Source organism: Glossina fuscipes, unplaced genomic scaffold (genome assembly GCF_014805625.2).
Source record: "Glossina fuscipes isolate IAEA_lab_2018 unplaced genomic scaffold, Yale_Gfus_2 2, whole genome shotgun sequence".
In the NCBI taxonomy this organism is placed as follows: Eukaryota; Metazoa; Arthropoda; class Insecta; order Diptera; family Glossinidae; genus Glossina; species Glossina fuscipes.
The window spans coordinates 16645223-16658927 of record NW_023998416.1 but is presented as its reverse complement, the minus strand read 5'-3'; the positions used below and the strand labels follow the sequence as shown (position 1 = coordinate 16658927).

General features: G+C 34.1%; 1 protein-coding gene across 1 annotated transcript; it reads left to right on the top strand.

Annotated features, from left to right (window-relative positions):
* The first annotated feature begins 5327 nt into the window (after positions 1–5327).
* LOC119634054 (phospholipase A1-like) lies at positions 5328–8296 on the top strand. The gene is made up of 3 exons (XM_038027969.1): positions 5328–5540; positions 5607–5979; positions 6684–8296. Exons 1-3 carry the CDS (start codon positions 5486–5488, stop codon positions 7414–7416), a joined length of 1161 nt encoding a protein of 386 aa, XP_037883897.1. The 5' UTR covers positions 5328–5485; the 3' UTR covers positions 7417–8296.
* The last annotated feature ends 5409 nt before the right edge of the window (positions 8297–13705 follow it).

Genomic DNA, 13705 nt, shown 5'->3' with positions numbered 1-13705 from the left:
TGAAATAAAAAAAATAAAAATGCTCTGCTTCCACTAGAGAACTATCCTAAGCTATTCTTAATTATGCATGGGTAAGTACTAATCCTCTCGTGTTATGAAATTACGAGTCAAAGATCACCTTTTACATTTCTCTCTTCTATCATTGCTTCTTTGTTGCCATGGGACAGTTGTACTCAAATTGCAACTTAAATTTTCAGCGTTAGTCTATTAGTAAGCGTGTAATGGCCGTAAATAAAAATTAATGGCTAAAATCTAATTTTGATGAAACTTCTTACTTGCGACCTTGTTATACACGATGACTCTTGGCAAACCGCTATCAACAGCGTTTAGGATAAAAACCCTGGCGAAGAAACGCACCTTCGCGTACTCGGCCACGGAATTTAAAATTTCCTGTATTACCCTAAGATGCACACGAAAGGTTCCAAAAATTTACACAACAACTAAGGGGCCACGACATCGCAATTGATCTCTTAAGCAAGAGAAGTAAATTGAACATTTAAAAAGTTGATTAAACATAGAAAATATAAACAATAAATAAACGGGAGAAGCGTGTTTACAAAAATGCATAAAAAGCCATTACGAAATCAAAGTATGGTCGGTAGTTTTGTATCCGCGGTCTTTATGTTGAAAGAGAATATATCAATTTTTATTGCTAGGGTTTATATGATGATAATTTTATGAAAAAACTGCGTCTTCTTTGTTATTGAAAACTGTAGTTTATGTTCTACTGTGTGTATGTGCTTTGACTGATTTGAACCATTTACAATGTTAAGAAGATGTTTACCAGGACGTACAGATGAACATGCTTAAGTCCATTCAAAACTTCATGCGGATGAAGAACACTTTGTGGCGTCGCTAAAGCTTCCTTCAGTAAAGGCAGTGTTTTGACAAGATGAATATTTACCCATTCTGCGGTGATGAATACAAAAACAATATCGCTTATTTATTTACGGAAATATATTGTAGATATAGAAATAGAAGCGCATCTCATGTTCTTCGTATATCTTAAAGGATGGCAAAAGATATTAGTAAGACCCTAATCTACCGATTTACGAATCATAGAAATTTAGATTTGCTAGACAAGACTAGAACTATTCTTAATGTTGGCGTAGTAAACTCTAACACGTTGTGAAACCCGAATATTACATAAATGAAAAGCTGGTTAAAGCAAGGTATTGTTTTCTGAAAAATATATATTGAAAACAAACAAAAAAAAAAACACTACAGCGGCACAGAACCCATCGGCAAATATCCTACATAGACTCCCTTAAGAGAGTCACTCGAACGAAAGAACACATGACGAACAGACAACGTTAGATCGATTCAAAAAGTAATTCTCAATCAATCGGTCTATCTCAAGTCCGTCTTAGTGATGCATGCATCCGCACAAATTAAATACAGAAGTTTACCGCAACTAGTTTAAGATATAATAAGAAATTCTTTTCAGGATACATCGTTACATACTGTCCGTACAACTATAAAGCATTTGTGTCGCCGTAAGCAATTCAACGGCGAATTGAATTTACATCTGAGCGGTAGTATAACAGCAGCAAATTTTCACGTCTTCAGTTGTAAATCACAACTTGTTCACTGTGTTTACATTAGCAACGATTGTAACCGTATAGTCTTATAAACGAAAAAGTACTGTCCTCGGTTCCCCTAAGCTTACATGCGATTCTGCTTATCAGCTAATGGCCGCATGCCTGATAAAGCTTTTAATTCACTGTAAGCGGAGTAAATGACGTCTGCAATAAGGGACGAAGTGATATAATCGAGATAGAAAGTCGCCTACATTCATTTCTCTTTCAATAGAACATAATCCCAAAGCAAGGCGACAATGTTACGACATATCATAAATTTACAGCGAAATCATTTAATATAAAGAATTTTATTTTATTTCAGTTTTAGTGTTTTTCTCCCCCTTTTACAGAAACGAAATCTACAAGGAGGAAGCTTTTTTTCCATTTTTATTATTTATAATACATCGTCGGCAACTACATGAAGAATTGTCATGTGTGCCACTTTTAGTTTCTGTCTGCCAATAATCATATCAAACAATAAACAAATAGATTTAAAATCGGAATCCGCTTAATGTCATCCCATTACGTAATTTTGCCTTTTAAATTATATTTTAGTAAGCAAAAGTACATTTATCGAAGAGTTCCGTATTTGGTTCAGCGGCTTCGTAAACAAGTAATATTGTGGCAAGTCATGAAGACAACTGAAAACGCATTTTCAGTTTCAAAAAGTTTGATTGACGGAGTCATCGTAAGTTTTTTTCAAAGTGCCAGACTCTTTATCTATCTATCAACAGGCATAGCTAACAAGCATTACCAATCGACAAATAGCTGGCGAAATAACCCGCAGGAAGTTCGACGACACTTCGGTACTTTCGATACGTCTCTGACGTTGTGAACGATTGAAAGCGATGTTGAAAACTAGTCTCGGATAAGATATATATACATAACACGCCTCTCAATAAGATGGTAAAATGATATATAGATGTCGCCACTATTCACGAATCCATATGAATTTTCGAAAGTATCAATCTTTTGTAACTTGTTACTAATGCTTTTGTAACTAATGGTCGGAACGTCATGAAATTTTAAAACATTTCTTTTTAAGGTTGATGCTATCTAAAAATTCCATGGCCAATAGTCATTGTTTACTTGTATTTATTGAGTGTTGTGTTATGTGTGATGAGCCTACGTTTCAACCAGTCGCTGTGCATCTTAAGACCATGCATCCTCTATACGGTGTATGCTAGGTAATCCTCAGTGTCCCAAACGTAATGGTAGTAAAAACTCTTCCCTCAGAAAGCTAACAGCATTGCAAAAGTTTTTGAAATAGATCTAATGCATCCATTTCCTTATACGTTGATATGATATAATTTGCTTACTGATAACTGCAGGCGTATCACTGGTCCGATTAGGATTCACTTTGTATTGTATTTATATACTCGAAAATTTTGCACTTCAAATATTAAGATGTTTGTTTTTGTTACCATTTATGCAAGTGTTCAATCGCCGCCTTCCTTCCGCTTACGGTTTATAGGCGTTTGGTTGTCAAACAGATTTAATCCAATTTTAACTGTCTAGCTGATAAATCCTCTCAACAAATGGAAAAAATAAATAAATTGTAAAAAAAAACGTGCATATATAAGACGATTTAAATGTATAGCGTTACTGTTACGAAAGATGCTGACGGTTCTTTCCTCCTAACATTGTATGCTTGCTCAAATTTTGTCTATTTCTGTTTTATGACTACGGAAAGAGAAAATCATAGACAACAACAGTTCGCCACAAATTGCGTTTATCGAATTCAGTACGCACGCAACGCAGCGCTGTACACAAGAAATCTTTTTATTAAATTGAATTGATTTTACGAATAATGTTTGACAAATGATTTTTTTTTCAAATGATTGGATCATTACACGTTTTGTATATTGCTTAGTGCATTTTATAGAAATTATTTACTAGTGCACATAATTACTCAGCACATATACATCTAAGTGTGTAAATTAAATTAGCTACGCAGCCATTATGCACGGGAAGGTGTTAATGGATTTACGAGTCCCAAAGGCAAAGCAAAGACGCAACAATAAAAAACCCTTCACCATTTCGCTCTAATACCTTATGTAGTTCTTCGTGAGACACTAAGAATTAGCTCATGTTGCGATACAAAGGCGCAGCTTTCACAAGAAACCTTATATAGAAAGAAGTCTGAAAAATAGGTCGTCTAGTCCATAATTAGCCTAAAAAATTTCTATAGTCCACCAATATTCTAGACAAGTTTTCATCTTAGAATACTAGAAATTGTAAAAACATTAATAGGGGAAAAAATTCGAAAAGTGTTCTTATGTCCGGCAAAGTTTTCACGTTTATTTACGTTGCCAAAATAACGCTTTTTTCGCAAAATTTTATTAATGGATATTAAAACTGACTGAAAATCTATTTATATAATGACTTTTTCAAAATAGGTTATTACACGTTATGTTCGAATCCAGGCATCATGCTTTTATTCGTCAGCATATCGTAATCGATCGAAATATCGGGAAAATTATCCTGTGTGTGGTGAATACAAAAATTGAAGGAAAGACATCAAGAAGACGGACAAGCAGACAGATAATCGGCCAGCACTTTATCAGGCAGATGCAGGGAAATGTATATATTAATGCAGAAAATGATTCTGAATTAATTTATTAATATAATCAAAGACGAATCCGTTTCAAAGTGTGCGTAGGGTTGCTTACATTCACGCGAACTTAGTGGACCCTGACGCCACTACAGTTTGTAATAAACAGTACATGAAAACAAACAAATAAAGCAAAAATGTATTTATTTTGTAGCACCTTGTCCACAGAAGTACAACCAAATAATTCCTCATTATTTCTTTATTGCATCACTAAATCAATGTTTCAATAAATTTTGAAAAATATTGTAGTGATCTTAAGAACGACGACTAGAAAAACATAACGTAAACTGTTCATTTAATATAAAGTGAACGTGTAGTGTGCTGCGAAATCTATACCATTTAAAACTTCACAATATCAATATTTCCATTAAATCAATCAATTATTCGTTTTTTAAATTTATTTACTATCAATTGATTATCAGTTTACGTTACCGCGCGTTATCATGCATTGAACTTTTCCCTTCTACTAGGTCATGAAGCTGTAAGTTTGTTTACTGTTGCGTATTTCTAAAAATTGTCTGGAATTCTGTAGGCTACCCATACCTCTAAATAGAATTAAATTTAAATTAAATATACATAAACGTGCCAGAGCTAACCCAATTTTTGGGAAATTTCTAAGAATTCCCCCATCGTAGAAAAAGATAAATAGCTAGAAGGGCACTTACAGATGAATATGATCTCCTTTTATTTCCCTTGTTTCTTTCCATATTTCGTCTGCCTACTGGGCAACTAATAAAACTAAATTGAACAAAAATATTTATCAGAAGTAAAAGTTTAAAACAACATTATGCCAAAGTTGACAGGTAGCCTTAAGCGATGCCTTTTGAGTTATATGACATGATTCGAGGATTCGTCCAACAACCAACAAAACTTTTTGTCATATTTTTTTTTTTTTTTTTTTGCTTTTATTTTAAGACTAAGGCCCTGATCGCTAAGCATTTTCCGTTACTACATTGCGTTTTTAATTTGTTTTGATAAAGTGGGAAAATAAGAACAACAATTAATCAAAGCTCAACAGGAATTCCCACAATATTCAGCTGACGAGTTTTTTTTTTACACCATGCATTTCCTTATTAAAAACTACCGTAATCAAATGCTCTGAAGTATGTAAAAGCGAGGTTTATTTAAAAGCAATGCAATCAATAAGCGAATGTAAAAACGCAGAGGTTCAGTAGCCAGCCTCTAGTCAAGTGCACAAGTCAAAACACCCTGTCAGTGATCTGCGGTTTCGGCGAGAATAAAAAACAAATAGTAAAAAAAAAATTGCATTAAACAATAATAATACTGTATAATGAGATTTTCAAACGGCTTGCAAATCGCTTTATTACTCTTCTTGAACAAATGTTGTGAGTAAAACTTGATTTATACAAAAACCAGTTTTAACTTCAGTTAATATGCATTTCATTTTATAGGTCTTAACGCTCTTCCTTCTAAGAATGATGAATACAACTTATCAGAATTAGTTGATCGTGATTCCGATTACGATCAAGACGATGAGGTTGATATTGAAGCAATAAATAATTTTTTAAAAGACGAAGATGATGATGATGAGTGGTGTGAATGGCTAAAATGCGATAATGATCTTAGACAGCCGAAAGGCTTTAGAAGATATGTGGATGTACCGTTCATTAAAAAAATTTTAAAAAATTTAAATCCATTTTCTAAACCTGAACTAACCATGAAGTTCTACTTGTTTAAACAAGATTTTCGCGATTGCGGCCGGGAAATAGGTCATACAGATGATTCATTCTACACAAGAGACTTGGATAATTCAATTCCTACCAGGTAAACAAAAAAAAAAAATGTGTATCAATCGTAAACTAAGAAAACCAAAGTACGCGTGTTTCCTATCCAATTAACACTTTGTGCTCTGCAGTTTGTTGTGATATGTTGTAAATGAAAGAAATGTTTTGTGGAAAAAACGCTAGAATCGGTGTCGTTTCTAAGTTTTGCTTTAGCACGAACAAACAAAGACAGCAGCCCACGGCTCGCCGTTGAACTGCTCCAAATGTTCAGGTAACGTGCCGCAAATTGGGAATGGTAATGACTTGATAGATTTATTCGTATAGCTGACTCCAATAGAAAACGTTGAGAAATCGTGCCACAACGGGATATTCTTTTCAAATTGATGTGAAAACGAAAACTACTCGAAAGAATAACGCCTGTGACTTATCACGTCTCTATGATGTTGTTCAGAGTGCAAAATGAAAAATTCTTTGGGAAAATCATAACGATAACTCAATGCAACACCCGTAGTTGTGGCAAGAAGCACAACTTGATTATATCATTAAAAGTATCTTCTCCTACCCTAGAAGGAATCGGTTATTAATAAAAACGGATGCATCTTTTTTTTTCGAAATCAAGGTAACTAAAAAGCAATTCTGTGTGGGATTGCCGGTGAGATTCTCATAACTTTTCACAACATGCTAGAGAATTTTAGTTCCTCACATAGTATTGTCATAAATATATTTTCCTCTTTCCTCTTTCAGAATTCTTATACATGGCTGGATGAGCCAGTCGCGTGGTTCTTTCAATCGTGACGTTAAAAATGCTTATCTATCACACGGCGATTACAACATTATCATATGCGACTGGAGTAATCATGCGGCAAATATTAATTATTTTCATGTGGTTCACTTAATTGAGACGTTTGGCACTAAAGTGGCCGAGTTTACGCGAAAATTGCATGAAAAAGTTGGCATAGATTACGACGACATCTATTTAATTGGGCATTCATTGGGTGCACAAATTGCAGGAGCTGCAGGCAAGCGTCTACAACCACATCGGTACAATACGATATTTGCTTTAGATCCAGCCGGCCCCAAATTTCGCAGGCGCACAATAAACTTTCGTATCGATCCCACCGACGCCAATTATGTAGAAACGATACAGACAAGCCGCTTAGGATTTGTCGATCCCACCGGCAACGCGACTTTCTATCCAAATTTTGGTCTTAGTCAAAAAAATTGTTTGCAACCGGCATGTTCTCACACGCGATCCTATAAATTTTTTGCGGAATCCATTATTTCGAGTGCGGGATTCTGGGGCATCAGATGTAACAGAAGCATGCATTACAACTGGGAATGTGATAAAAACATGAGATACGGCGAATATCCGATGGGCGGTGATCCTTCAATCCAAAAATCTGGCATATTTTATGTTGAAACTAACGACAAGCAACCTTTCGCTTTGGGAAGATTGGCAAGATTTTTAAGGCACTAAGCCAAGCGAAAAATACATGTTACAATTAGTTTAGAACATAGGCAAAAAGAAAAATGAATGTTAACCTTGTGCTGTGATAGAAAACGATTACGCCATATGTAAATTAATAATCGCCATAGCCGGATTAGGGCATTTACCTCGGCTAACTGCCCGTCCCCTCTCCACCTAGGAAATATGTTTGCATGCATAAAACTAAGAGGCACATATATGCAAATATATATATTGTCTTCATACTTAGCGTTCAATTTATTTTCTTTTTTTAAATTTCTATAAAAAAATTAAAAGCAACACGTTTGCTAATATAATTTCATTGATTTTTTATATGAACTTTAATTTTGTTATCACTGTATAATGCTAACGATGCACTTCAAGTGTGCGACGTGAATAATGGGCAACGCGTGCGTGTTCGTGTGCATTATTGTTTTGACTTTCTCTTTACCTACACAAATGCCTTCTATCCTAAACCTAATTGTTTATGGAAACGTTGTTTTCCATTTGAAAATATCGACTAGCATTCATCATCAGAGGTATTCCTGAGGTCGAGATTTGTGAGTGAGTATAAAGAGCAGTAAATTGATGATAAATTTGATTGAAATGACTTAAGGGCTTTCGGGTCATACAGACTGCTCAAACGGCATCATTCATTTGTCAAAAGCCAAAGCACGAGCGCAGTAGCGTTTATTATACTCCGAAATAAAAATATGATGACGAACTTAATGACCAACCTTCTGACATATAATTTTCTTCTCAGCATGATAAATTTAATAACCAAATTTCTTCTTTTGGTTTTGCTAACATGTGGATAAAATAATCATTGCATGCAACGTAGTAAATTTAAATACATATATATACATGAGTATAATAAAATATTTTACAACCTCACAAAACAAATATATTCTCAGACATTCTTATGCTTTATTTATGAGGAAATATAATTTAAATCAAGGTTTTACAAAACTTTTCAAAACAAACTACTTGTCTAATGGTAGTGGTAATAAATTGCGTGGATATAAAGGATTTCGAGATTAGAGTTTTATTTCAAAACATTAATTATTTTAAATTTTATTTAAAAAACTGTTCAGTTTCCGTCTCTAAGCTATTTATGCAAAAAAGCGCTAACCTGACGACAATGCTGTGAGTTCAACAATTGAAATAGTCAACTGTGGCCGAATCTTTTGCATTCATCCGCCACCTAACAAATAACCTACAAAAATGTACAAACAAATGGAAAGGATTAAAATTCGATACTCCCTAATGCGGAAGTAAGAGAATGTTTGTCAAGTGGAGAGAGACATGGACATGCAAAGATGCTTAAATCGAAATTTTTATACTAGCGATGATTCTGATTTTGATATTAGTGAAGAGTATGTACACATTGTCGCATCTTCTGCTGTCTTGCAAACATTTTGATAAAACGGATATACCATCGCTATTGCGGTGGGCGCAGAAAGATAAAATACAAAGTTCAAATCTTTTAGAAGCAAGCCTCTAGCTTTGCGACACGGATTTCAAAATTTTCTCACAATTAAGAAAAATGCGTAATATGGCTTTGCTTAGTCAAGTAACATAAAAATTGCTACCACCAAGTTACGCAAAAAACATTTGAAACAAAGATGATATGCAATGGGTTTATCGAGTGAATGGAATTTTGCTCTATCTCGCAGTAAAGCATTTATCCGATTTCATTCGACATTCTTGCAGGGTCATACACAAAACCAAGTAAGCTCAGTCAAGTAAATGGGCAAATTTGCAGGGAATGCTAACAGCCAAGATACGATACCAAAAAAGACGTGCGTTTGCAGTTTTCGGGCAAAGAACACAAAAAACACAACGTCAAATATATATGGTCTCCACACGCGATGTTAGGACCGTCTATGAATAAATTGCGTTTTTATATATACATAGTTAACAGAGCGGGAGAAAAAGACGGAGTAGTATTTATGTGTTTCTATAAGCAACCGGAGTAGGAGTGGGAGTTTTGCGGGTTTAGCTGAAAAAGATGTCTCAGGAGCTGTGACCTGTTTTGCTAATTGTAGGTCTTGTGAGGTAGATTTTGAATCAGTTGGACTCGCGTAAAAGTTATGTATGAATAGGACCGAAAACTTTATAATGACTTTCTTCTAAATAAATTCCATGTTTAATGCAGCGAGGCGCGGTATTGGCAAAAACTTCTCTCTCTTCTGAAATATTCTGCACAAGATTTGTTAAAAACGCGATCACAGCCCTTTCGTTACTAAGTATCGTGTTAACCATCGGAGCTTAATCGGAGCTAGCGTACTGAAAAAGTAAAATATATCGATTAAGATTTCGCAAGCGAAAGGCAATCACTTAGATTTATTCTCTTCCTGGACGACTCGATTTATCTTCTAAATGTAGATAAAAACGTAAATGACTTCATAGGAAATTTGCTTTACGCGGACAAACCAGATTCATTCTCCATCTCTTTTCTTCCTTTCCGCAATTTTAACAATCCGCAAAAAGGATTAAATAAACTGAGAATGATTTGTATAAAGCCATTTACCGCAGCGAAGCGTTAACTACACTCATGTTTTTAATTGCGTTTAGGATAGAAAAAAAGATAGAGAAAAAATTTTAATAAATCTATCGACGCCACGTAGAAAGATTTCAATTAAATCAAATTGCATTTTGGTTTTTTTATCAAAAGAAAAAAAAAAACAATTTTTACATCTTTAGAAAATAAAACATTTTAACGGTCTACTTTAACTTATTTTGTGTTTTTTTTTAAAAACTTAACACATCACCATCAACAGAATTTGCATTAAGTGAAATATTAATTTTGTTATAAAATTTTTCATTCTCTTTAGCTGACTGTAAGCTTATTGAACAAGCACATCCATCCGTAGAATTGAAGTTGAGTATAATATACATAAGTGTGAGCGTATTTAAATAACTAATGTCGAAGGCAATCGTCTGTAAAATTGTTTTCCACCTATTTTGCTCTCAGATACTGCGCTTCTCATCTCTTATGCTCACTTTTGCCCATAACACTGTGCATTGCTAACTGCATTCTTCCCTTTAGAGGAATAAACATTCAGGACATATGAAGAAATTTCCTGTGCTCGTAAAAAGTTTTTTTTTTTTTTTATAGATTGTGTATGTAGATTACAAAAACACATATATTTGACTATATATGCGCATAAAAATTAATCGGAAATAGTGTATGAATGTGATATGCTTTTCCAGAGTTCCAGAACGAGTTTTAGAAACTTATGGGGGAAAATGTAATCTAACAAATTTTTAAAGCCATTGACCTTGAAAATCTTAGTGTACTAAAAAAAAAAAATGAAAAAATATATATGAAATCTCCCTTTACAGTAAATGATTGCTATGTCTGGTGAAGTTTTTAATATGTTCAGGAAATATATAATTTTTTTCTGGAATAATTGAACATAAGCTAAATTATAAACCAATTTAGAGTGAAAAGAAAAAACATTTCATATAAAAAGATTTGTCTGCATTTTTTAAAGAGATTCTATTAAATGTTTCGACAACCTACACCGCTTGTGGTGCAAGAGTATATTAAGTTTGCGCGGATGTTTGCAACAACCGGACGGGCTAAGTATAGACGCGAAGAATGTTTCGGATCAGGCAACTTTTTCGACTATTTCATATAAAATGGCTTATTTTGAGGAATTGTTGTATGAGTAACTCTAGGCTGATGTAGGATATTTAATGGATGGACCGTGTCCCACTGTAGTGTTTTCATTTGTTTATATACAACAAACTTACTTCTTAGGTGGAGACACATTACATTCGACTTAAGTACAACGGAATTTATTCACCACCTTCTATATGTCCATTTCAGTAGGTATTCCAACGAAGGTTAAACTAGGCATATAGGAAACGCAAATATCTGGTTGTGGCGCGGTGAACTAGATATTTTGTTAAGCAAAATTCACCTAACTTTCTCCATTCATTTGATTTAGCGTTTTAACTTAACTTAAGATTCCGATTTCAAAACCCCAGAAACGAAAAAACCGATTTATGTCTCTCGATATCAAGCGAACTTGATCGTAATTTGAATACTTTACTTCATGGCAATTTCACAATCAAAAGATTTTTCACTCATCAGTAAGGAAAACGCATACTCTGTCGGCAACTGCAAGCTCACTACTCCATGAATGTCTATCATTTATTCAATATTTTACTTTGTCTATGTTTTCTCATACTTTGAAAGTAGCTACAGTAAAAGCTTACGTATTATGGAGGTAACATACTTTTTGGCGCGAGCACTTATCAAAATTATGCATTTACACTCTTTGTTGACAACTTCGTCCCTCCACTTTACCAAATGTACGACAGGTATTGAAAGATTTCGTTTAAATCAAATATAATTTTGTTGTTTACATCACTCAAACGATTGCTACCTCAAAGTTTGCTCCAGAAGAACAAACGTCTTCTGACCGATATGTGACGTACACAAGTAGTACATTATGCGGTAGGACGACTTTTTTTTGGAATGCAAGGACCCTCCATTGAAAAAATTTCATTGCCAATCAGCGGATTGTCAGTTACGTTCCCATTCACAAGACAGCTTTATGCGCTTTTTTTTTTTTAAATTTCCAAAGTTTAGTCAGCTGGTTCGTTCAGTCTAATTTGTAGTCGCTTTGTCATGTAATGGGATACGCATTTTATCAATAGCGCGCCACAAACTTATTTTAAATTCCAAAGCTTTCTATCTCCAAGGGAATTATTTCAATGTCCTTAAATCGCACCATTTTGCTTATCGCTTATCCTAAACATATCGTTAAGTCATTTCCTCAATACCAATATCAATATAATTACTTCGTTGAAACCAAAATTGTTGATGTCATCAAAATTTGCATGCACATGTATACTACACTACTAATAATTGGTGACGAACTGTAACCGTCATTATAATCACAATCAATTTTAAAGGTAATACGAGGAATACCTCGTAAAATTTTTGAGACTTCATCTTATTAGTTTCTTGAAATGCCACTGTTCTTATCGAAACCACTAATCACTCTAGAGAAAAAGGAGAAAACGCCTTACATATCGAACTAACGGATACCCTGTGCTGTAAACACTGAGTGTGAAAGGCCGGTTGAAAAGGCCGGTTTTAAACGCAAATAAACTCATTTGCGGTTTCGTTCTTAAGCACATAGACAAGACCACTTTCCATTGATAGTGAAATATGTTCAGATTATTTCACTCGCATTCGTATATCGCATAAAAAGAGATTTCATCAAACAAATGGCACAACCAAAAATAAGCCGCGTAACCCACCCACCCTTCCCCACCACACAAAAGCGATCGGCTGTACTGACTGCACTCGAAACCTCGACATGAAGTGTCCGTACTGACAGCAAAAAAAGTCTATAAAAGCTTATAAAAGATGGGTAATGCGTATAAAATTAGACGTCACTAAAAGTCTAATATTTACTTTAAATGGTCGTTGGTTCAAATCCCAACTGGGATGGCCTTAACGCTTCGAAACTTGAGTTTTAGAATTTATTTCTTTGGTTAAATTATTTTTAATAATAATAATAATAAAAATAATATTTTCTTGTGCGCTAATCTATGCTCGTTAATACGTTTAGAAAAACATCTGTTGCCAGGAAGAATTGTTTAGTAGAGAATTAAGTAACATGTTAATATGAATAATTCATAACATAATTCATATCTACACTAAATCGAATACACAGTCCTTTGTTATCATTGTAATTGAAACAATTAAAATTGCATTTGGATGCATTTACTGGAAACAACATTTTCTGAACAACATGATAAAAAAAAGAGAAAAATTAAAAATATAATTTTTCCATCTTCTTTTTCTATCTCTTTTAAGGCCATTGCTTAACTGGCACGTTTAGTGTATGCAATTAAACAGCGTACCGACAAAACTCATACATGCACATTTCTACTCTTCCCTCGTGCATCGCTTGTTCGCGAATAAAGAAAAAAAGGCAGCGACAGAGAGAGGGAGAGAGGGAGAGACACAAATAACGTTAAATGACATCATCATATATTATTCGGAGGATATTATGTGGATTACTTAAGAGCTGCTGACAACACAATTGTATTGTTCCGTACGTAATTACTTCTGTATAATGATTCTGTTTTCATTGTTGTTGTTGATGTAAAAATAAAAATAAAAAATAAAAAAAGAAGACAAAAAAAAAAGAAAAGAAAAACACGAAACACAAAACATGTAAAACTAAAAACAACAAAGAATAACGAGCAACACCAACTACGCACTCTACAATGACATAACCAAATTATATAACAGTGGGGATAATTTCAG

Excerpts from the sequence above, each read along its gene's own strand:
- LOC119634054 (XM_038027969.1), top strand. The coding sequence starts at position 5,486 with ATGAGATTTTCAAACGGCTTGCAAATCGCTTTATTACTCTTCTTGAAC. Across the intron at positions 5,541-5,606 it reads ACTCTTCTTGAACAAATGTT|GTCTTAACGCTCTTCCTTCT; the intron begins GTGAGTAAAACT and ends TTCATTTTATAG. Across the intron at positions 5,980-6,683 it reads GATAATTCAATTCCTACCAG|AATTCTTATACATGGCTGGA; the intron begins GTAAACAAAAAA and ends TTCCTCTTTCAG.